Genomic DNA, 26,320 nt, shown 5'->3' on the forward strand with positions numbered 1-26,320 from the left:
AAATGTAATCTAGTTATATCTAAAATTGTATCAGTAATTCATCTTTAAAAAAAGCAACTAATTCTGATTTTATTTTTATCATAGAAATATTTTTTATTTTTCTCTTGGAATTAGATTCATGGTTTAATATTATAGTTGGCAATTTATGTGGTTTTAAAAATAAAAGTCAATAGAACTGATTCTCTTTAAAGATCACAAAAGCTTAAGTCATAAAAAAAGGAAATAAGTACAAATATAATGCAGTACTTTCATGTTTTACCAAAATATTCTTACCTGAGGGAGCAGCTGAATTGTTTTGGTGGTTTTCACTAGCAGAAACAAACAAATCCTCCTCTCCTTCAGTTGAAGAGCTGGAAGAGGATTCACTGCTGAGGTCATTCTCACTGGAACTACTAGAACTGGGTAGCAATGCATATTTTCTTCGGGCTAACACTTCTCGTTTTTTCCTCTGCATTAATATCCTCTCTTTTTGTTTCTGTGTCCTCTGTGAGGAGTTATTTTTTACAAATCTCTTTCTGCATGGAAGTCTCCTTAATGAACTGCTATGAAAACAGGGTCTTTTCATTAACAATCCCGACACAGATTCTGTCTCAGTTCGAGGCCACTTTTGGGAACGTGCACTATGACTTCTACTTTTAGCACTCAAAATGGTCTGAGAATGTCTTACAGAGACTTCCTTATCCTCATCTGAAGTCACAGTATCAGAGTCTCCAAAATGTAGACTAGATGAAGGAGAAGAAAGACAATCACTGAAGGAGGAATCATTGTCTTCATCACTTGGTGTTTCTAGGTGTTGCCTCAATCCTAATATTCCCTGATTCTCTTTAACACAATTCTGCATATATGAAGGGCCAGCCTGCTGGCTTTTGCGTTTCTTTCTCACAACAACACTTTTTTCTTGTTCTTGCTGGTTACCATTCCTGTCCTTCTCTTGTTTTTGCGAATCATCACACAAGTGAGAGAATTCATTCCCCACTTTACTATTAATCATCTCAACTTCTGCAGGAAAACTTTTGGCTGCCCCAATGGGCTCTGGATGTAGAAGGATCCCTTTCAGACTCTCCTGTGTCTTTGGTGCATCAGAAGGAATCTCACTCTTCATATCCACTTTTAAGGTATAAAGCTCGTTATATTCAGGAGTCCATTGAGACATGGGAAACTTTAAGGTAGGCCTAGAAGACATAAGATATTTAAAAGATTTTTTAACATGTTTTATAACACTACTTAATTGAACAGTTCTTGAATTCCACTAAGAACATCCCTCATAATAGGGCAGAATTGCCTTTTCCTTATCAGGATACAAAATGGCCATAATGAGTCATTTTTACTGTCCTCGTAGAACATTTTTCTGTGATACCTCTGCTTATGGCTCCAATTTATAGAAATGCAGTAGCTATCACAGAACATAGGCCTACCTGAAAAGTTGTATTAACGAAAAAAATAATCTTACTATATGATTTGCAACTTTGGCAATATAACAAACTTGGTCAAAATCAAATAATTTCTTCAAAACTTTAGTAAAACTAGAAAAAAAGTACCAGGATTCAAAACACCACCATATGATTCAGCAATTCCACCACTGGGTGTGTGTATATATATATATATATCTCCAAAGGAAATAAATTTGGTTTGTCAAAGAGACATCTATACTACCATGTTCACGATAACCAAAAAACAGAAACAACCTAGGTATCTATCAGCTAAGGTCTAAAGAGAAAATGTGGCACATCATGGAATATTATTCAGTAATAAAAAAATAATGAAATCCCATCATTTGTGACAACATGATGGAACTGGAGATCATTATGTAAGTGAAATAAACCAGGCAGAAAGACATGTACTTCATGATCTCACTCATATATGGAATCTAAAAGTTTCCCTCACAGAAGTTGAGAGATGAACAGTGGTTACCAGAGGCTAGGGAAGAAAGAGGGAAGGAAGAATAGGGAGAGATTGATCAATGGGTACTAGTTACAGTTAGGAGTAAGAAGTTCTGTTGTGCTATTACACAGTAGGGTGACTACAGACAATGATAATGTATATTTCAAAAAGCTAGAAAAGATTTTGAAGATTTGCACCATAGAAAAATGATGAATGTTTGAGGAGATATGTTTAACCTTATTTAAACATTATAGAAGGTATACTTAAATTGGAAATCACGATTTTATGTATGAATTTTTAAAAATTAAATCTTAAGAAAATTTTAAGAAAGAATTAAAAAAACTGATTATGCCAGGTGTGGTGGTACACACCTGTAATCGCAGTGGTTCAAGAGGCTGAGGCAAGAGGATTCCGAGTTCAAAGTCAGACTCAGCAACTTAGCAAGGCCCTAAGCAACCCAGCAAGACCCTGTCTCTAAATATAAAATATAAAATAGGGCTGGCCCCCTGGATTCAATTTTCAGTACCCAAAAAAAAAAAAAAAAAGCTTAATAACATGTTTTTCTCTTGGTATGACTTCTTTTTTTTTTTTTATTGTAAACAAATGGGATACATGTTGTTTCTCTGTTTGTACATGGCGTAAAGGCATACCATTTGTGTAATCATAAATTTACATAGGGTAATGTTGTTTGATTCATTCTGCCATTTTTTCCCTTCCCCCCCACCCCTCCCACCCCTCTTTTCCCTCTATACAGTCCTTCCTTCCTCCATTCTTGCCTCCCTCCCTAACCCTAACTCTAACCCTAATACTAACCCCTCCCACCCCCCATTATGTGTCATCATCCACTTATTAGCGATATCGTTCGTCCTTTGGTTTTTTGAGATTGGCTTATCTCACTTAGCATGATATTCTCCAGTTTCATCCATTTGCCTGCAAATGTCATAATTTTATCATTCTTTATGGCTGAGTAATATTCTATTGTATATATATACCAGTTTCTTTATCCATTCATCAATTGAAGGACATCTAGGTTGGTTCCACAATCTGGCTATTGTGAACTGAGCAGCTATGAACATTGATGTGGCTGTATCTCTGTAATATGCTGATTTTAAGTCCTTTGGGTATAGGCCAAGGAGTGGGATAGCTGGGTCAAATGGTGGTTCCATTCCAAGTTTTCTAAGGAGTCTCCACACTGCTTTCCAGATTGGTATGACTTCTTAAAGGGGTAGTTATTAAAAGTATTAAACTTTTATATTTATATTAATTTTTGTACATCTGAATGGCCACCACATTAGATGGATTACTACAAATAAACTAATATTAATACAGTTTCTCTTTCCCTTAGTTCTTCCCTTCATGCTACTTTATTCTCCAATGAGAATCTTAATTCTGATAGACAGAAAGGCACCACTATTGCATTTCAGTTTTAGATAAAGACTGGAGCCAAGACGATGTTGCTGAAGTTCATTTAGTTAAGTAATCAGCACAGCAGAACATAAAAGCAAACTTCCTATAGCTAATCTAAGTGTATCTAAACCATCTGACATCTGAAATTGAGCTGCTAAACAAGGGAACTAGAATTTAAAGCATCTATCTCAATGTAATCTCATACATACAAAAATGGTGATAATGTAAAAGAAGTAAACCATCATGACTCAAAATGGAACATGCATTAGAAAGACAGTTAATATGACAAATGAAGAGCCATATCAGAGCAAAATATGAATATATAAAAAAGTCGACATTTTTGTTTTTGAAATAGAATATTACTATGTTGCCCAGGCTGGCCTTGAACACTTGGGCTCGGGATATTCCTGCCTCAGTCTTCCAAGTAGCTGGTACGATAGGCACTCATAATCATGCCTGGTTTAACATATTTATTTTCTTTTAATATTTTTTAGCTGTCAATGGACCTTTATTTTATTTATTTATTTATATGTGGTACTGAGAATCGAACCCAGTGCCTCACACATGCTAGGCAAGTGCTCTACCACTGAGCTACAACCCCAGCCCCATAATATTTATTTTTTATAACATATTCATATTTTAAGTTCAGAGCTCGGTGAATTTTCACAAAGTAAGCATTTATGTAACTAGCACCCAGGTCAAGAAACAACATACTGGGCTGGGGTTGTGGTTCTGTGGAAGAGTCCTTGCCTAGCATATGTGAGGCACTGGGTTAAATCCTCAGCACCACATGTATATAAATAAAGGTCCATCAACAACTAAAAAATATTAAAAAAAAAAAAAAAGAAACACTATACATCCCAGAAATTCTCTTCCTGCCTGCCACTACCACCCACCAAGAGTTGTAACCAATATCCTAACTTCTAATACTAGAGATCTGTTGTGCCCTTAACAAACATTTAAAACCACTTCCTAAAAAGAGAGAAAAATATCTATTAGTACCAAGTGTTTTCAATCTCCACAAATGAGTTGCAGAAATACATCATCTCATAGGTCATGCACTTTATTTTAGTACTCAGCTTTATAATCAGAACAAAAGATAGTAAAAAAATGGAATGGAATATTCCTATAGAATGTTATCGAAACCTCTATCTTCTATTATTCTTATTTACAAGGACAGACAATGCTGTGTATAAGATCAGCCAACAAGTCCTACAGAATTCAGCAAGATCATTGTGATAAGGTAAGAACACAAAGGTAAAGTGAACACATGAGCATGACAATGAGCAAATTACAGAAGGCATCCAGTCAGACAAGAACCATCATCATATTTAAAGGTGAAAACACAAGTCACAATGACAAGGCACATGGTTACAACAAAAATATTAAAAAAATAAATAAAAAATATAAATATGTGTTAGAAAAGATGTAAAGAAACTGCAATTCTCATAAATTGCTGATGGGAATGGAAAATGGTGCAGACACCTTGGAAACCAGTTAGGCAGTAACTCAAAAGACTAACAGTTGGGGGTGTAGTACAATGGTAGTGCTTAGCTTAACATGTACAAGACCTGCTTCAATCTCCAGCACCGGGGGGGGAAAAAGATTAAATATAGTAATTCCACTAACAGATCTACATATAAGAGAAATGAGAAGATATATTCACACAAAAACGTACAGTCATAACCGCCAAAAAGTGGCAACAACATGAATGTCCATTAAATGATGAACAAATTCATACAAAGGATTATAATTTAGTAATCTAAAGAAATGAAAAAAAAAAAAAGAAATGAAGTAATGATCCAAGTTACAACATGGATGAACGTTCACAATTTGTCTTAACAAGTGAACATTATGTTAACCAATCATAAAAGACTATGATAACCAATCATAAAAGACTATGTCCAGAATAGGCAAATCTATAGATTAGTGGTTGCTTAAGGCTGGAGATGAGAGGAGATAGGTTGTGATGACCAAAAACTATAAGGATTCTTACTGATGAACTGACAAGGTACTAAAATCGTGGTAGTGACTATTCCAACTCATGAATATACTAAAACCACTGAAATAGTATCTCAATAAGCTCTTATCAAAAATTCAAGAGGAATCCTTTCATATTAGATCATTATGGACCCCATCAGAAAGATCTAGGATTCTTCCAGAAGTTCAGGTCTCCCCGGAGTTTTACTAAATTGGATCTCTGAGGAGATAGTCTTTATTTGCTAAAGAGAAAAAAATCCCATTTTAGACTTCTCATCCTTAATTATTGAGTCACCCTCGAAGTCTTATAATGGAGACCCTCAGAGGCAATGAAAATTTGCAAAAGGGACAGATAAATTCTGAGAATATGGTTCCATACATGAATTTACAAAGAAGTGATTCACAGCATAATTTACTAAGCTCAATTTCTTTTCCATCATTTTATGCACCAAAGCCAAAACAGTGAATTATTTATGACTAATTCTGCTCTGGTTTTTGGTCAGTTTTGGTCTTTCAACAAGGCGGGGTTGAGGGGTAGTCAGAAGGAGGGGTGGTTTGGTATATGGTGTGCTGTGTCTGTAAACCAGTAACTTTTCTCTAAGTTACCAAGTCACTCAGTCATTAATTACAAAATTAACATTCCATATTAACTAAGGGTTCTCACTAAGGTAACCCATATTCATGCTCTATTTTGAACAGAGAAAAAGAAGTTCATGAAAATAAAAAAAAATACCAGTAATGCATTTTTTTAAACTCAAAAGTCATCAAAAATAACAAAAGAGCAATAAAAGAAAAGTCCTGAGCTATTTGCTATTTAATAAAATCATAGCCCAATCTTTAATTTCTATAAAAAAAAATTACTGGCTGATTTAAGTTACAGAGAAGATAAATATTATGAAATACATCTACTTGGTCACATTATGACTGATTTGCTGTTAGTTCCAATAACAAAACCCTACAATACCTGTCCCTCTTTGTGTTCATTTGATTCCATCCACACACTATTTGCTCCCAAATAACTAGTTATTCCCTAGTAAACTTTGTTCTAAGAATGCATGAAAGCTAAAAATTGCTAATTTGTAAGACTAAAAATTAGAGTTAGGATTTGCCAACCTATAAACAAACTTATGTGGGCACAAGGGAGGAATCCATTAAGAATTCTCCTACAACTTTGAGGAATTCTACTTATAAATTGGCATACATTATTACTGGTATGACCCTTCACTACCAACAATAAATGTAAATACTCGTCCTTCTACTTCTTTTATGTGGGGAGGGGAGACCCCAAACTCCTGGGGCTCAAACAATCCTAGGCAAGCTGGGATGACAGGTACATGCCACTTCACCCACTAAATATGCATTTCAAGTTTAAATAAAAATTTGATTATTTATTTTACATGACTATAAAAACAAGATTTTTTAAAAGGGATAGTTGATTTGACATTTTTCTATAGTTTCAGAAATCATCAGAAAATGAACTAGCAATATGTCTAGCTTTAACTATCTTTTTTCATATAATTAGGTAAAAAAAAAATTTGCACCTAAGTATATTAAATCAACTGCCTGACACAATACTCCCTCCTACTACCTGAATGCTTTAAAACTACCAGTATTCATACCTCGATAGTAGTGACCAAGATACTTTGCTACATATTCTAAATAGTCAAAATTTCCTTAGCAAGAAAGGCATATCCCCTTTAAAAAGACATCATTATGAACTCTTCCCTATATTAGCAAAGTGCACAAACCTAAATTTATTAAGACATTTCTGCTAGGCATGTACGATCTAATAATGTACTCTGTTTTGAAGAGGGTGAGAACACTATTAAGTTTATTAGCAAATAATTCACTTGCAGCCTAATACCAGGTTTAAAAAAAAAAGAGAAAGTGATATTCAGAAACCTGTTTCTTTATAGGTTACATCAAAAATTAAAACATAAAAACAGATCAATAATCTTGGCAACCTACCCTGAACAGACAATAAAGTTCAGAAAATATACTGCTAGCTAGTATCAAAAGATTCATTTGGCCCAGTCACTCAAAGGCTGAGGCAAGAAGATCACAACTTAGCAAGACCCTGTTTCAAAATTAAAAATTAAAAAGGGGATAACCAGGCGTGGCGACACACTTCTGTAATCCCAGTGGCTCAGTAGCCTGAGGCAGGAGGATTGCAAGTTCAAAGCCTTCCTCAGCAATTAATTTAGTGAGAACCTGTTTAAATTTAAAAAAATAAATAAATAATAAAAAGGGTTGGGGATGTGGCTCAGTAGTTAAAGCACCTCTGTGTTCAATCTCTGATACCCCCAAAATAAATAAGTAAATAGATTTTTTAAATTTTTTTAAAATAAAAAATAAAAAGGGGTTGGGGATATAGCTCTGTAGTAAAGTTCCCCTGGGTTCAAACCCCAGTACCAAAAAATAAAGAAAAAAAGGGAAAAAATGTGGATCCCAATGGCCACAGGAATCAAACAGAAATAAACAATTATAGATAATTCACTTATAAAAGATGAAAAAAAAAGTTTAGATAGAATATTTTCACAGCACAGAAACAAACAGAACAAAGAGACTTCCAAAATATAACACAGAACACAAAAAAAATTGCACTTGAAACAACAGTTCCAGAAGGTCTACTACAGAGCATACAAAGAACTACAGGAGACACTGATCAACATACCAACATTCTAATGCAAAAATCTCAAAAGAGCTCCACAGGACCAACCATCAAAGAACAGACTAAGGAAAGAGACAAATGCAGACTACAAGGCACCAAAGGGAAGATACCGCAGGGATATTAAACTCAGACAGAAGAGATTGTTACTGGGAAGGCCTTGAGAAGAAATTTATAGTTTGAAAGATACCTGTAATTAAGAGTCAGGAAAAGGAAAACTACAGGTAGGAGACAGTTGAAGCAGAGGAGGCAAATAATTCTAGAATTTTTTTTTTAATCTTAAAACTGGAAAATTAAATCATTAAGGAATGAATCATGATTCCACACTATGAAAAACGATTCGAAGTAGCTAAAACTGGAGGCATAAAAAAACAGCTGAAAGGTTACTGCTATATAAAGCAAGGAAATGTAATGATAGGCGATAAGGAATCATTAGAAGAGAAAGCATAAAATCCAGAGACAATGAAAGCATCAACAGGATTTTGTTAATCTTTGAAAGGAAATATATGTTATCATTTTAGTCCAATTTATTATAATCTTTTGCCTGTACTACTACTGCAACAGACTCTTAGGTTACTAATTTCTTAATAATTCCTTTCTATATACTTGATTGTACCCATAAAATATAAATCAGATCACATCACATTCTTGTTCAAAATCCTCCAGTGGTTTCCAAATATTCCAAAAATAAAATCCCATCTCTGTGGCATAGCTTACAGGACCCTTTCTGATCTCATGTCCCTACCTATATCTCTTATCACTTAGTTCATGAGACTACGGTCAAACTGACCTTCCTTGTTTTATTACCATGGCAAGCTTTCTCTACCAAAGGACCTTTGAATTTTGTGTTCCCCATGACTACAATGATTTTCCCAAAGAATTCTGAAAGGCCCCCACCTAGCTTCTCACCATTCAGGTCTTGGCTTCAATGTCATCTTTCAGAGAGGTCTTTCCTGACTGCTCAGTGGCAGCTACAAGAATGTGCCTTGAAGACTTCCAACCAGAGGGAGCTTAACTGATCAAGAGCTCCAGCTGTTATGTACTGAAATCCATCACTGCCTTTGCCCAAGGTCACACTTTCCACTGGTAGTCCTGTCCAATAACTGAGTGAGACAAGGATACTAAATTAGGCCTGTCCCTTGGAAACACAGGACTCCTTTGATGTAATACTGGCTCTAACACTTTTTTTTTTTTTTTTTTTTGGCGGTGCTGGGGATCGAACCCAGGGCCTTGTGCTTGCAAGGCAAGCACTCAACCGACTGAACTATCTCCCCAGCCCTCTAAACACTCTTGATGACCTTGGTGAAACTTACTTAGACTTCAACCAACTACATTTACCTCTTTTCCTTCACTCAGGATCAGACTAACAATATGGTCTGACAGCCTCTCAAGTCTTCCCTGACTCCCTTCTCATTTCCTCTCCCAGGCATTTCTCCTAATAAAATCCTTATACACTTTACATCAGAGAACACTAAGAAGAGAATGAAAAAGCAACTCAAGAAATGATAGAAAGGGCTGGGGAGATAGCTCAGCTGGTAAAGTGCTTGCCTCGCAAGCACAAGGCCCTGAGTTCGATCCCCTGTACCGCAAAAAAAGAAATGACAGAAAATATTTGCACATCATTTATCTGATAAGAGATTGATATCCAGGATATAAAGAGAACTAGAAATCAACAACAAAACAACCTGATCAAAAAATGGGCAGCGCTTGCCTATAATCCCAAAGGTTCAGTAGACTGAGGCAGGAGGATGGTGGGTACAAAGCCAACCTCAGCAAAAAAGTGAGGCAACTCAGTGAGACCCTGTCTAAATAAAATACAAAATAAGGCTGGGGATGTGGTTCAGTGGTTAAATGCCCTGTGTTCAATCCTCAGTACCTCCCCGACCCCATCCCCAAAAATGTTGGCAAGGATATGGAGAAACTAGAAACTTTGTTCAATGCTGGTGGGACTGTAAAATGGTGCATATGTGGAAGAACTGCCATATAATTCAGTGATTTCAATTCTGGACATATACCTAAAATGAATGAAACCAGGGCCTTGAGCAGGTATTTGTACATTTGCGATCATAGCAGTATTATTCACAATAGCCACAAGGTGGAAGCTGTCAAAATGTCCATCAGCGGATGAATAAACAAAATTTGATATACATGTACAATGGAATATTATTCAGCCTTAAAGGGAAATCCTGATACGTGCTACAACATGGATGAAATCTTGAAGACATTCTGTTAAGTGAAATAAAACAGACACACAAAAATAAATATTGTGTATTTCCACTTACATGAAGTACTCAAGAGTGTTCAAATTCATATACAGAAAGTAGAATGGTAGCTATAATGAGCTAGGGGAAGGAGAGAATGGGAGTTAGTGTATATTTATTTTTATTTATTTTATGTATTTTTTTATTTTTGTGGAGTACTGGGGATTGAACCCAAGGCCTTGTGCTTGCAAGGCAAGCACTTTACCAACTGAGCTATATCCCCAGCCCGGAGTTAGTGTTTAATGAGAACAGTTTCAGTAGGGGAAGATGAAAAACTTCCTGAGATAAATGGTGTGACGGTCACACAACAATGTAAATGTACTTAATGCCAAATTTTGCACTTAAAAATAGTTAAAATAAGCCAGGTGCAGTGGTACATGCCTATAGTCCCCACTACTTAGGAAGCTGAAACAGGAGGATCATGTAAGCCCAGGAATTTGGGATCAGCTTGGGCAATACAGCAAAAAACTCTTTTCTTTTTTTTTTTTTTAAGGTTAAAATGATAAACTTTATGTTATACATGTTGTACTACAAAAAATAGAGATAAAAGAAAAGAAAGAAAAAAGAAAAGAAATCCTTGCAAATTTAATCCCATCTGCCTCTCGGAGGACCTGGAAACACACTACCATTTAATCAGCCTCTCTTCCCAAGCACTCACTGTCATAACCTGTTTTCTGTGAAGTACTTGCCACTAATTAAAATAATTTTGTTAATTTATTATAAAAGTCCCCTCCCTAAAATGAAAGTTCAAAAAAAGCTGAAACCTCACCTACCCTGTTTGGCCTAATCTCTAGCAACTTAAATAGCCAACTAGTACATGGGCACTTAATGCATGTTTTCTTAGGTTGTATAATGGATAGAAGGAAAGGAGTAAAAATGGTACATTTTTGGCTTGAGTAACTAAGAACATAAAGGAAAGGGAATATACAGAGTGAAAATAATAGCAATGAAAAAATTAGGTAATAATTTTCAAGATTTCTTGAACATTTGCCATTGCCCAATTTTCAGTTTCAGGAGCTCTGGAACCACAAAAGACATTTATCTTATGGTTGGGAGTCAATCACCCATTTAAAATAAAGAAAGCATAAAAGAGAAGAGGGAACCAGGAGATTTTCTCTATAAAAGCATTTTTAAGCTGATCTACAAGGCACTTTTTTTTTTTTTTTTTAAGTTGCAAATGGACACGATACTTTTTTTTTTTTTTTTTTAAATAATGTGGTACTAAGGATTGAACCCAGTGCCTCTTCCACATGCTAGGCAAGTAAGCACTCAGTCACTGAGCTACAACTCCAGTCCCTACAAGCTACTTCTTAATGCATAGTAAATACTTAATGCAGGAAATAACTGAATCCTTCAGAAAGTCTATAAAGATCTCTTTTCACATCTTTTAAGTCTCAAGGTTCAAAGTTACAAAGTAAGCCTTAAAACCAGAAAACTAGCTGGATTCAGCTCACAGACATGGTTTGTTTGTCCTGCACAATTCAAAAAGGAAAACTAATGATTAATGATGAAACACTGCAGGTATTCTCATTAAAATCAGGAAGGGGAAAAAAAAAGGTATTCACTGGATATAATATTGTTCTTCTGGAAATGCCAGTCAAGTCATTCAAAACAAATGACTAGGTATAAATAATAAAAAGTAGATAATTTTTTTCACTATTTGCCAATGAGCTCAACAGGAACACCACTGAAAACAGGCCAGTGAGGTTTATGTTAATACCCCCCATATCAGTGACCTGACTTTATACAAATAGAAGCTAATTAGAAAATAATACAGAATAACAAACCACTCACAACAAAACTAAAAAGATTTAATACCTACTATCAAACTCAGTAAGAGAAATACAGGACCTATATGAAAATAAAATGAGACTAACTATGCAAAAAAGGTAAGGGGAAATTCAATGTGATCCCAAAATGCTTGCAAATTTTTTTTCTTTTTTGTACCAACAACTGAGCCCAACAGCACTTAACCATTAAGCCACATCCCTAACCCCTCTTTTTTATTATTATTATGTTTTTTTAGTTGTCAATGGACGTTTATATTATTTATTTATATGTGATGCTAAGAATCAAACCCAGTGCTTCATACACGCCAGGCAAGTGCTCTACCACTGAGCTATAACCCCAGCTCTTATTTTTTATTTTATTTTATTTATTTATTTTTTAATTTTTTTTTAGTTGTAGATGGACCTTTATTTTTATTTATCTGTATGTGGTGCTGAGACTCAAACCTAGTGCCTCACATGCTAGGCCACAGCCTCAGCCCGTCTTATTTTTTATTTTGAGACAGTGTGTCACTAAGTTGCTTTGGTTTCTCTAAATTGCTGAGTCTGGCTTTGAACTCTGATCTTCCTGCCTCAGCCTCCCAAGCCACTGGGATTACAGGTGAGTGCCACCGTGCCCAGCATATTTCTTCAATTTTTATAAAACTAGAGTTGGTCAGCATGTTATTTACCCTCATCTTTCAAGATTCTGTCATCCATAATTAGATCTGTTTGTAGTTTAGTGTTAAATAGTTCAGAATTTCTTTTCTCAGATCTAAAGTAAATCTACATACCCTCTGGATAGAAGAGGAAGGACAGGGAGTTCCCTTAATGAATGGCTCTGTGATGACACAATAAAGTGCTTCCTACTACTTGCAAGAGTCACTCTGGTTAGTAGTTTGGTTACATTTAAGTCTTTGGATTAAGATTAGTTTTATATGCAGTGTGAGGAGATTAGGAAACTCACAGTTTGGATCTTAAATGTCCCCCAATGGTTTATGTGTTGAAATACTTGGTCCCCAGCTGACGGTGCTATTAGGAGGTGGTGGAACCTTTAGGAAGTGGGGCCTAGGGAAAAGAAAGAAAATCACTGGAGGTGTAACCCAGAATGGGACATTGGGTCTCCAGCCTCTTTCCCACACCCCTCTGTTTTCTGACCACTTTGAAGTAAGCAGCCTTCTCCTGCACACACTCCTGCCACCATGGTACTGCCTTGCCACAGGCCCAAAAGCAACTGAAATTGTGAGTCAAAATAAACCTTTCCTCCTTTAAGTTGATTTATCTCAAGTTTTGTTACAGCAATGAAAACTGACTAACACAGGACCTAGGATGCTCATTCTATTCCTTAAGCTAAACAGATATCCACAGAAGACACTGACCTATCAAGAGGAACTGGACAAGGACTATTCATGCAAGGAGATTCCGGCTCATCCTTCAATCTATGTTGCTCTAGACATTATTTCTTATATTATTAAGAAGAATGAAGATACAGAACAACGGAGTTTAGGACAGTCAGATTCGGAAAGTCAAATTAAGTCACTTTATGAGAGAGGTCTGCCCAGGATAACTGTCTCTTGTGAAAAGATAAAAATGAACTGAGGAGCACAGATAGCACCATGATTGCATTTAGATAGACTTTAACGTGGGTTGACTTTTCTCAGTTAAGGCTTAGTTTGAATAAAGCAAGTCTTTGTTCCTTCGGAGTATAAATTTGACCCAAAAAGGCTTAGAGCAGAGAACTAGCTGATGATCAAAACCACCAAGGGGAAGATTTCAAGACTAAGTAATATTATAAAATATTTTCAAAATATTCCAGGAAGTTTGAGAAAATGAAGACATTATAATAACCAAAAAGCTATAGCAATACTCAGAACTATGGGAAAACATTACGGAAAATAAAACATTTAATGGATACTCAATGACAAACAATGAAGATGATTTTCCATCTTTAAATGAGATCACTGACAAAAAGGAGTAAATAGTCAAGCAAAGGAAAGTGAAATTCACTTCAATACAAAAAAATATGAGTTCAAGTCTTGACCCTGTCCCTGGCTAGTTATATAATCTTTGGCAGACTACTTAAACTCTCTAAAATTGTTTCCAGTCTATAAGTTGGGATAATAATAGTACCTAGCTTATAAAATTTTTATAGGGATTAAATGAGAGTACCTAGTAGAGCATGAGGCATAATGGTTGTTATTAATTATTTTCTTAGAGAAGTATGTACATATGTAAGACAATATAAGACTATAGCCCTTCTCTGATACCTAAAAAATAAATGAAATCATCAAGGTCAAGAAAGGCATAAAATCAAAACTTTGATGCACAGAAATAAAGGACTACATTTCTTTAATATGAAAATTATGAAAGCCAAGAATTCTATATAATCTCCTCTACTATGAAAGAATAGGGTTTGGGGAGCTAGCAGTCTCAGTTTTCTAAATTCTAATACCAGACATTCTGCTTTCAAAAAAAAAATAAATCTCTGGGGGCTGGGGTTGTGGCTCAGTGGTAGAGTACTTGCCTGGCATGTGTAGGGCACTGGGTTTGATCCTCAGCAACATGTTAAAAAATAAGTTAATTAAATTAAGGTATTGTGTCCATCTACAACCAAAAAAAAAAAAAAATAGGCTGATTAAAAACAATAAATAAATAAATGAATCTCTGTCACATTATTGGTTTCTATTTCTCTCTGAACTTCATGATTTTCTCATTTGTCTTAAGTTTTCAAAAATCCTTAAGTATTAGTCATGAAAAAATTCACATATAACATCTCCTGTCAACACAAACTGGGTGGAGTTCAATAAGCATGAGGAGTCTACAGCTCTAGTCACAACTGTGTTCTTGTTAATTAAAGTAAGGTCAGTGAGAGATAGCGCATCTGATTGCTGGTGAATTTGAATGGAATAGTCCGACTTGAGAGCTGATTGCTTTTTCATTAATGATAGTAGCCTAAAGTTTCTGAATTTACCTTTGTCTACAAATTTTAATGCTTGGAAAGTAATACTTTATCATCAAACTATTTCACAAAATCTATCATCAGTAAAAGTATAATAATTAGGACAGATACAATGGTTTATGCCTGTTATGCCAGCTACTCGGGAAACTGAAGTAGGAAGATTGCAAATTTGAGCCGGCTTGGCAATTTAGCAAGATCCTGTGTTTCAAAATAAGAAATAAAAAGGTCTGAGGAGAATGGAGGATATAGCTCAGTGATACAGCACCCCCCAACCCCCACTCCCAGTTCAATCCCCAGTATGGGAAAAAAAAGTGTAATTACTTTTGAGTCAACTGAAAAGTCAATGTGTTAAAAAAAAAAAAAATGTGCAAGAAAAACAAACCTCCATATCTTTCATTTTTTATACTTCAAGTTATCAATCTGCCAACTTTCAAAGCTTCAAACTTATAAACTACTCTTAAAGATTTCTGTTATTTAAACTTCCAGCTCCAAAGCTGAACTTTTAGTAGCCTCAGGCTTCTGTGGAGATTAGAATTCACTTGGTGAAGAGATCTTTCTTTTTAGAAGTAGTAACCAACTTAAAGACAATATTTTTTATAATATATAGAAAGATTTCTACTTTTACAAAGCCTATAACACTGAACAATGTTTAAGCAGTATTACGGAATTAAACCATATAGCTTAAAATCCTAAGTCTTTACAACAGCACACTTAATATCTTGATCTACTTTTTGATAATAATATAAATGGTCTGGGCTGAGCGTGGTGGCATATGCCTGTAATCCTAGCAGCTAAGAAGGCTGAGACAGGAGGACCTCAAGTTCAAAACCATCCTCAACAACTTAGCGAGGTCCTAAGCAACTCAGTGAGACCCTATCTCTAAATGAAGTACAAAAAAGGGCTGAGGATGTGGCCCACTGGTTAACAACCCCTGTGTTCAATCTCGGGTACCTTCCTCTCCCTCCCCAAAAAATGGTTTGGTCTTTTTCTTATGAATAAGTATAGTCACATATGCTAAAAGATGCTAAGGAAGTAAGAGCTCAAAATAACAAACAAAAATTATAATTATTGTGATATATACAAGACTCTTAAGGTGAACAACCTCACTAAAGCAGTGAGAGTAGGACATACTGTGTTTGAAATAGGGTGGAAAAACAAAGTATAGTGGGCTAAAAAAGTCAAGATGAAAAATTTGCATGATATATGCTCAATTATTCAAATGATTAAAAAGGAACTACAGCTGGGTACAGTGACACATGCTTGGAATGCCAGTAACTTTTGGAGACTGAGGCAGGAGGATCACAAGTTAGATGCCTTGGCAATTTAATGGGATCTCATCAACTTAGCAAGAACCTTTCTCAAAATAAAAAATAAAAAGAACCAGGGACACAGTTCAGTGTTAAAGCACCCCTACAGAAATCTGCAGTACAAAAAATAATAACAACTATATCCTTGATCTATGAGCAGAGGGAAGATACAGAATCCTATCTTCCAATAAGCTCACAATATAGTAGCAAACAGAATTTAAGGATATAAATAATTAACCAAGCAAAAGAAATGATCAAACCACAGGATGCTATAAATACAATAACTCTCTGTAGGAACACAAAGAATGCAGCAATTTGGGCCTCTGGAAATAGCTTAATAAAGAAGGTGATATCCAAGTCAAGATCTATGAGTGATGATAGAGAAAAATATTCATTTCAAACAATGCTAAGTCAAGGCAACAAATGGTAGTATCTAAAATATTCTATATTTAGCCATAAAGAAGAATAAAATTATGGCACTTATAGGTAAATGGATGAAGCTGGAGAATATCATGTTAAGTGAAATAAACCAATTCCAAAAAACCAAAGGCCAAATGATTTTTCTGATAAGTGGATGATGATACATAAGGGGAGGAGGGCAAGAATGGAGGAAGGATGGATTGCATAGAGGAAAATGGGGGGGAAGAAAAGATAATAGAATGAGACAAACATCATTACCCTATGTACATGTATGATTACACAAACGATGTGACTCCACTTCCCATACAACCAGAGAAACGAAAGTTGTACCCCATTTGTGTACAATGAATCAAAATAAATAATAATAATAATAAAAATAAAATACTCTGATGTTTGGGATGTGGCTTTTTCTTGTTTTGTTTCTTCACTGGGGAAGAATAAACTAGGGTGTCAAATTATCAAGGAATGAGGGATTACATATTTCTGCTCAACATAGTTTAAGGAGATTTAATTGAGGAGTTGAAGGGAGGAAGGGAGTAGACTACAGGGAAAAAATGATCTGCAAGATTGGGGCAAAGAGCACTTAACAGTTTCACCAGATTAATATGCCAATTGTGACTAATATCCCTAAATTTTTATTAAAAAAAAACTTCAATAGTACAAGAAAACTGTACATAAATTCATAAGTAGAGTAAAAAAAGAAATATGCAAAATACTTGCAATACATGATGGATAATATCTCTAAAAGGCTAATAAGTGATGAGATCCTCAAACTGGTAAGGAGGAAAACAGGTGGGCTCTTATCTTATATATAAAATTTTATTTATTTTTATTCTTTATCTTTCATCTTGAAAACATGTTAAAACAAAATAATCAAATGGTTAAAAAAAAAAAAAAAAAAAGATTCAAGTCGTGTCCCTAAGGGCATGCCAATCCTAAAATCTCAAGCTATCAAAGGCTTAGCAACAAAATTGTTAAGTGATAAGGAATTATGAGGCTTAGAAAACCCTGTGAGTTCTTATTTTGACAAGGACAAACTCTGCTGTTCTGACCAAAACCTTTTTTTAAAACTGAAGCTGCTACTTCAAATCAGGTTTTGCAAAAGAAAATTCAGCAATAAAGTTTCCTAAAACCAGGCCACTCATTTCCTAAAATGTTTAACAAATTACAAAGCAGAAATACATTTAAAGTTCTAATTTCCACTAAGTAGAGATAAACCCCAACTAAAAAAATTGGAAAGTAACTCCAACTCCCCTGACTACCTATTTAAATTTTTTTTTTTTTTTTTAAAGAGCGAAAAAAGAAAAAGAAAAACAGCCAGATATAGTGGTACACATCTGTAATCCTGGCTACTCTAGAGGCTGAAGCAGGAGGATTAAAGTCCAGTCAGCCCTGGTTTTTTACCATGACCCAGTAGCAAAATAAAATTTAAAAAGGGTTAAGGGTGTGGTTCAGTGGTAGAGTACTTGCCTAGCATGTGGGAGGCCCTGGGTTTGATTCTAAGTAACACATGTGTACATACATACGCATACACACACGTACACACGCGCGCACACACACACACACACACACACACACAGAGAACTAAAACCAAGCACTACAGGAGAAGTAAAGCTGGGAATAACAGCAATTAGGACAAAATACTACCACTACTACTATTATTATTATCATCATCAAAGATAATGACAACAATGAAGAAGAGGAACATGTGCTATAAAGTCGCAGCTCCTGTGAACAGAGTTCCCATACATACCCCCTTTATCATATCATTTTCCTTGGCATCCTTTCTTTTTGCATACAAAGAGGGGTCATTTTTTCTTAGGCTCAGTATAAAATACAAGAATCTAACTTTTCCCTACTTGCTGCCCCTAAAATAAGTATACACTCCTTCTGAAGTTTTCTAACACTTCTGTAACACCAAAAAATACTTTTAAAAAGCCACTTTCCTAATTTCTCTTTCTGAAGATTCATCACTTATGTATAAAAATGCATTGGATTTATGAGCATTGATCTTGTAACCTGCTACTTTACTGAATTCACTTATGAGTTCTAAAAGTTTTCTGGTGGAATTTCCACGTTCCTCTAAATATATAATCATGTCATCAGCGAACAGGGATAGTTTGAGTTCTTCTTTTCCAATTCGTATCCCTTTAATTTCTTTGGTTTGTCTAATTGCTCTGACTAGTCTCAAGGACGATGTTGAATAGAGGTGATGAAAGAGGGCATCCCTGCCTTGTTCCAGTTTTTAGGGGGAATGCTTTCAGTTTTTCACCATTTAGAATGATATTGGCCACGGCTTAGCGTAGATGGCCTTTACAATGCTAAGGAATGTTCCCACTAGCCCAATTTTTTCTAGTGTTTTGAGCATGAAAGGATGCTGTTAGAGTTAGGGTTAGGGTTTGGTTTAGGGTTAGGGATAAGGAGAGTGGTTAAGAATGGAGGAAGGAAGGAATGTATAGAGGGAAAAGAGGGATGGGAGGGGTGGGAGGTAAGGGGAAAAAAAATAACAGAATGAATCAAACATTACCCTATGTAAATTTATGATTACACAAATGGTATGCCTTGACTCCATGTACAAATAGAGAAACAACATGTATCCCATTTGTTTACAATTAAAAAAAAGCCACTTTCTATGACTTAATAACAGAAGACAGTTAACAAGTAGATACTACCAAGTACTGTAAGTGTGTGATGCTAAAATCTCTCCACCATTCATCCAAATACTTAGATTTAACTTTCCAGACATTCTGCCTAGGAATAGAGAAGTCAACTTTTTAGGGCACATAGGCCCAGATTATTGGATACCATTTTCCAGTAAAAGCAACAAGAGCTCCTTGGAGAAATGACTGATTCTAGGGCTGCGCAGGGAAATACCAAAATGAGCTTGAAACATCTTAGGTGCCAAAAATTAAAGAAACACACAAAAAAAGGATGGTGCATGACAAAGGGACACTGAAGCCAAACTGAAAGAGCTCGCAATGGCCAAAGCTGCAACAATTTAACAACAAAATAAGTAATGTAGTATTGGATTCTAGACCAAAGTAAAAAACAAAATAGCCATGAGGCCATACTGATATAAATAAACGTGCTTACAGAAGAATTTCAAACTATTTATGTTGATACTCGGCCTTCTAGGAGTTAGCACAACAACCCATCATCCACCAACCTCAACTCAAGTGGACAAGACTGCATTAACTTTACAAAGGAGAAACCTGGCAAATACGCTGGCCAGGTGATTACAGTTAATGTCATCAATGATAAGCCGTGCTGATACTACTGTACCCCTGATATGATGTGATATGAAGGGTACTTCTCTTCTGAGGTATTTTTCCCCAGTTAAACCATAAGAAAAACATCAGGCAAACCACTTTGAGGGGCAGTCTGTAAAACACTGGACAAGCATTCCTCAAAACTTAGTTACAAAAAGAAAGAAAAAAAAAAGAAGAAAATTGTGAAACCACAAGAGACTACCTTCAAAGAACATCTGGAATTTAATTAGTAGTGATAAACCAATGTTGGTTTTTCAGTAGTGACATGCAATGAATAAGAGGTTAACAATAAGAGAAACCAGGTGAGGAATTCTGGTACTATCTTTGTGATAAAAATGCAAATCAACTGCAAAATAAAAATTTTAAAAAGGGGAACAAAGGGTGTTACAGTATTTACTAAGTTCCACCCATCACTCAAAAAGGTAAGAGCCAAATTGGGTGACTATGGAGTTTATCCTACTCTCCAATCTTACTGCCCATTCCCTTACACTCCCAATATTTCCAAAAGTCTTATTTCATGGAAGGGAAGAGGGATCTAAATCTGGGGCTACCAAGGAAAAAGAAAGGACCACCAGGATAGCCAGGCATCTGTCTACATAGGGAAATTACATATAATTCAGGGAATTGTTATAGGAAAATTACTGAATTGTGTCACCTTCAATAATTACAACTGACAATTTTGCAAATCAACACACTTCTTGCGTTAAAATATTCAGCAATCATGCATAATAAGCCAGTATGTACAAAAAGCATACATATACACAAATATATATACGTATGTGTTTTATCTATATTTTTATGACTTGAAGAGGAAAATAAAGTCTATTATTAAACAAGAACAACTAGGTAGTACTTCAAAGCACTAAAGGCTACAATATAAGGTCTTATCATGATAGTCCTTATCATTAAGGACTATAATTACCTAAGTAGAAATTAAGACAAAACACTAGAAGTAAGCCACTTGTTCTTATACAAACAAAGACTCTTTGGTTCTAACTTTGACAACCTCGGATTGGTTTTGAACCATAAGAAATCATCTTCAGCTGCAACATACACCAAGTCTAAGTACTGGTATGTTTTGGATTGATTTGTGTCCCTCAGAATTCATATGTTGAAGTCCTAAGCCTAGCACCTCAAAATGCGACTGCATTTGGATATAAAACCTTTAAAGAGGTAACTAATGCTAAATGAGGTCAAATGGGTGGGTCCTAATCCATTGAGACAGGTGTACTTACAATGGGAAAGTTAGAAACACTGGAGAAACACCAGGGATGCTTCCACACTGACAAAAGACTGGGTGAATACACCACAAGAAGGCAGCACATCTATAAATCACTGAGAAAGGCTCAGGAGAAACCCAACTACTGATACCTTGATCTTGAACTTACAGCCTTCAGAACTGTGAAACTCACTTGGTCTGTGCTATTTTGTTACAATAGCCCCAAAAAATTAATACTCTAGCCAATAAACACTTTCTGAATACTTTAAATATTCTAGAATGTTCCAGGTATTTTAACTACAAAGATGAATAGTCATAGACCTGTCCTTAAGAAGTTATAGTCTAACAATTAGGGAAACATATCAGAAGGTAATTAAAATGCAGTATAAGTTGCTGAGGATATAGCTCAGTTGACAGAGTGCTTGCTCTAGCATGCACAAGGCCCAGAGTTCAATTCCCCAGCACCACGAAGAGGGGGGGAAAAAAAGAGTCAATTTTGATAAAATGCAGTATATACTAAGTGGTATGATATATGCACAGAAACAAAACAAACAGGAGTAGAACCTAATTTCATTTTGAAGGTAAAATTATACAAAAAGGTTTTCCAGAAAGAAAAAAAGGCAAGAGAGTGAAATGGGAAGAAAGAACACTTGGATTGCCTATTCTCTGTAGCAGAGATTCACTGAAGAAACCATACATTTAAAGATGAAGAATACAAAAAAATGTATAAAGCAAGTTACCTGAAAGACTGAAAGATAAAATCTGATGATCAGAGAGACAATTTGCAATTCTTCCCAATGTAAATGTTTGTTTTCAAAAATAATTATTTTCGTAAAGCATTTATATTTACACCTAATGGGTTTATTTTTTAATTTCAAAAATATTCCTTACTTAAAAGACAAATATTAAAAATTAATGCTAACCTTGTCTAGAAATGTGTAGTTGGCAATATAAAATGAGGTTTATAATTAAAAATTAATTACAACATGTATTCTAAATTGTTTTTAGCCATGATTTCATATGAGGGAAAAATAAAAGTCTCATCATATTCTTGAAAGATACAATGCTGGAAAAGAACTGCATATAACCTGAATGACAAAATGAGAACCTGAAAATAATCATAAAAACTTAGAATAATCAGCAAAATTATTTTAAAATAAAAATGTTTCCTATATCATGCTAAGTGAAATAGGCCAAGCCCAAAAAACAAAAGGCTGAATGTTTTTTCTGATAAGTGGATGATGATATATAACAAGAGGGGGTGACAGGGAGAGGGGGGTTGAAGAATGAAGGAACTTTGGATGGTGTAAAGGAAAATGGGGTGGGAGGGGGTGGGGGACAGAAAGATAGCAGAATGAGACAGTATTACCCTATGTATATATGTATGATTACATGAATGGTGTGCATCTACATTGTGTATAACTATAGAAATAAAAAATTGTACCCCATTTGTGTACAATGAATCAAAGTGCAGTCTGTAAAAATAAAAAAAATTTAATTAAAAAAATATGAAAAAATTTTCTAATTAAATATGAAATATTTAATTAGAAAAATATGAAAAAAAATGTTTCCTGAGCCTCCCAAGTCCAGAGAGGCAACCAAGGCTCATGGAGGAGCAGTAGCTCTGACTTGTACCAGTGACCTTTCAATCTGGGCCTCTTTTCTTGTTGATCCATCCTTACCATCCTGCCAGGGCTGGGAGCCCTTCCTTATCCTACTCCACAGTCTTCTGGTTCTCTTATTTTGGAGTCTTTTGCTGGCTACTCTTCTCCACACTGTTTCTCAGCAGAAAGAGTCACTAAAGTTCTGTTTCTAGAACCTTCTCTCTCACCTATTTACAACCAACCCCATTCCACCCAGTTAACTATTTAACAACTCCTAAATAAAATAAAATAAAATAAAATATAAATGTTTCTATAAAGTCCTATAAGTTTTTTCTCTCTCTCCCTCTGGTAGAGACAGAAAAAGGGAGGGATGGAAAGAGGGAGGGAGGACACACATCATAGGGGGAGGGTTTTTTTTTTTTTTTCACTGAATATCAATTTGCCTAGATTCAAATCATCTAATAATATCCTGAGACACACAAAAATGCTCTAACTCTGGTATAGTTCTAATATACTGCTTCATGTGTAATGTAAGAAACTTAAAACAATATAATTCTATTTACTCCTTTCCTGTCCTTTGTGTTATCATCATACATTTCACATGTCATTATTTGAGAAGGATTGCTTGGTTCATATTTTGAGAGAATAATCTTTGTTAAAGTAAGGGAAGATGCTAATAGAACTAACTTTATCCCATTCTGCTTTAACAGAAGTGACCAGAGATGGTGATTTACAAAGAATCTTTAAAATTTGATAAGAACAGAAAACTTTAATATTTGAGTCTGAAAAAAATGTGATCAGGGGCCGGGGATATAGCTCAGTTGGTAGAGTGCTTGCCTTGCAAACACAAGGCCCTGGGTTCAATCCCCAGCTACACAAAAAAAAAAAAAAAAAAAAAAAAAAAAATGTGATCAGATGTTAGCAAATACTTCTCAAAGGAGGTGAAATACATTAAAAATGCTCAATATCTTTATTTATCAGAGGAATGCAAAATTAAAACCATAGTAAGATACCACTACACAGCCAACAAAAGGCTAAAAGTAAAAAGACTAGAACCACCAGATGTTGGCAAATATGTACCACAATTAGAACTCCAAAAAAAGCTCTTTGGCAACTTCTAATAAATTTAGTTTTATATAAATCTAATCTAGTACCCAGTAAACTCATGGCAAGGTTTGAAAATTCGTACACCAAAAAAAAATCTGTTTTTTGTTTGTTTTGTTTTGTTTTGTTTTTCTTTTTGTGGTGCTGGGAATTGAACTAAGTCCTCACATATTCTAGGCAAGTGCTCTAGCAAAGAGTTATATCCCCAGCAAGACTCGTATGAATTCATCGTTTTACTCATGATAGCAAAAACTGAAGGAAAAATAATCTTCAACAAGTGAATAAACAAATTATGATATATAGATACAATGGGATAACAAATAGCAATAACAAAGAACTACTGATACATGTTATAATATGTATGAAACCTCAAAAACACCTTTTTTTTTTTTTTTTTTTTTTTTGCGGTGCTGGAGATCAAACCCAGGGACTTGTGCTTGCAAGGCAAGCACTTTACCAACTGAGCTATCTCCCCAGTCCCCAAAAACACCATCTTTAAGAAATTAGACACAGCCATGCATGCATGTCTAATAACAGCCAGCCACTTGAGGGTCTGAGGCAGGAGGATCACAAGTTCAAGGTCAGCCTCAGCAACTTATCAAAGGTCATAAGCAACTTAGATTCTGTCTCAAAGTAAAATAAAAAAAAAAAATTTAAATGGCTGGGGATGTGGTTCCGTGTAAAGCAACTCTGGGTTCAATCCCCAGTACCAAGAAAAAAAAAAAAAAAAAAAAAGGAATTCAGACAAAAAGTACCTGTATGGTTCCATTTATATGAAGTTTTAGAACAGCCAAACTTAAACTAAGGTGAAAAAGAAAACAGAACAATGGTTGTATTGATAAGGAACAGGAAAAAGGATTAATGAAGGAGAACACGGGAACTTTTTGAGGTGATGGTTATGGTCAATATTCTTCATTAGAATGTGGGTAACACAACTGACCAAACTGAATTATATTGTTATACTGTGTCCATGTATGAACATGTAACAATGAATCCCAAATAAAGCACCAATAAAAAAATATGGAGGACTGCGGTTGTAGGCTCAGTGGTAAAGCGCTTGCGTAGCACGTGTGAGGCACTTGGTTCGATCCTCAGCGCCACGTAAAAATTAAGGTATTGTGTTCATCTACAACTAAAAATATTAAAAATATATATGGAAAAAGAATTAATGCAAATGCATGCATGTGGCAAAACAACAAATGGTACACTTAACATGTGCATTTCACCAAATGTAAAATCTACTTTAAAACCAAAGAACTATGAACAAATGTTCAACTCTACTTAATGAACTAAAAGCTACAGTTTTTGCAGGTAAAATGCATTGATGCCCCCCCAATTATCTATTTATTTATTGGGGTGTTGAGGATTGAACCCGGGCCTTACACATGCTAAGCAGATCTACTACTGAGTTATATCCTAAGCTGAAACTTATTTTTAAATAAATTTTTAAAAGGCCTGACTGATGGATGGTTTGAGGAACAGATAGATGACTAAAAATGTAATAAAGTAAAAAAGAGTAAATTATTACTTGTAGAATGTGGGTGGCAGGGAGATAGGCATTCACTGCAGAATTCTTTCAATTTTTCTAGTATTTGCAGTATTTCATAATCAAATGCTACAGGGAAAAATATCTGATAAAAAAAGTTCAGACATAAGAGCAAAAGTGTAAGATTCTATACATATGAAGTTTCATTTATTTATTTAGATACTGGGGATTGAATCAAAGGGCACTTTACCAACTACATCCCCAGTCCCCCCACCCTTTTTTAATGCCTGACAAATATAAAAAAAGAAAACTAATCTATTGTGTCAAAACTCAGATCAGTGGTTGCCTGGGAATGGAGGTAAATGATGACAAAGGAGCACAAAAGAACTTTCTAGGGTAATGGAAAGTTCTATTTCCTAAATGAGGTGCTTCATTACATGGATGCATACATTCGTCAAAACTCACCAAACTGTATGGTACAATGGGTGCCTCCTAATGTATATAAATTATGCATTGATTAGTTGATTTTTAAATAAATTCACTATAGAAAAGGAAGAATACAGAGAAAAGCACAAAGAAATTGTTCCCCCTAATTTTACCACCCAAATAAAAAAATCACCAATTCTCTCTTTTTTTTTGGGGGGGGGGGCAGGGGGGATGAGGTGATTAAGTCCAGAGGCACTTAACCACTGAACCACATCACCAGTCCTTTCTATTTTTTCTCTTGAGACAGGGTCCCACTAAGTTGCATAGGACCTCTCCAAGTTCCTGGGGCTGGTCTCAAACTCATGATTCTGCTGCCTCAGCCTCCCCAGTCACTGGTGGTACATGCCCAGCTCTATTCTCTCTTTTGATAATAGCTATGTCCACTGGAAATAAATACACCTCACCGGGTTGGGAATGTAGTTCAGGGGTAAAGCATGCATAAAAGCCCTAGGTTCAATCCCCAGTACCACTAAATAAATAAACCTTACTGTTTTCCTTAGAAA

At 35.3% G+C, this 26,320-nt stretch overlaps 1 protein-coding gene across 11 annotated transcripts in view; it reads right to left on the reverse strand.

Annotated features, from left to right (window-relative positions):
- Rnf111 (ring finger protein 111) overlaps positions 1–26,320 on the reverse strand; it is a 120,887-nt gene that overhangs the window by 37,547 nt on the left and 57,020 nt on the right. For 9 of the 11 annotated variants that reach the window (XM_047541202.1, XM_047541207.1, XM_047541203.1 and 6 more), the window contains exon 2: positions 274–1,172. In XM_047541202.1, coding sequence (XP_047397158.1) covers positions 274–1,172 — 899 coding nt within the window. Of the gene's footprint in view, positions 1–273; positions 1,173–8,845; positions 8,996–12,930; positions 13,032–26,320 lie in introns of those variants that run through there. The other 2 variants (XM_047541210.1, XM_047541205.1) reach the window with 2 other exon arrangements.

Source organism: Sciurus carolinensis, chromosome 2 (assembly GCF_902686445.1).
Source record: "Sciurus carolinensis chromosome 2, mSciCar1.2, whole genome shotgun sequence".
In the NCBI taxonomy this organism is placed as follows: Eukaryota; Metazoa; Chordata; class Mammalia; order Rodentia; family Sciuridae; genus Sciurus; species Sciurus carolinensis.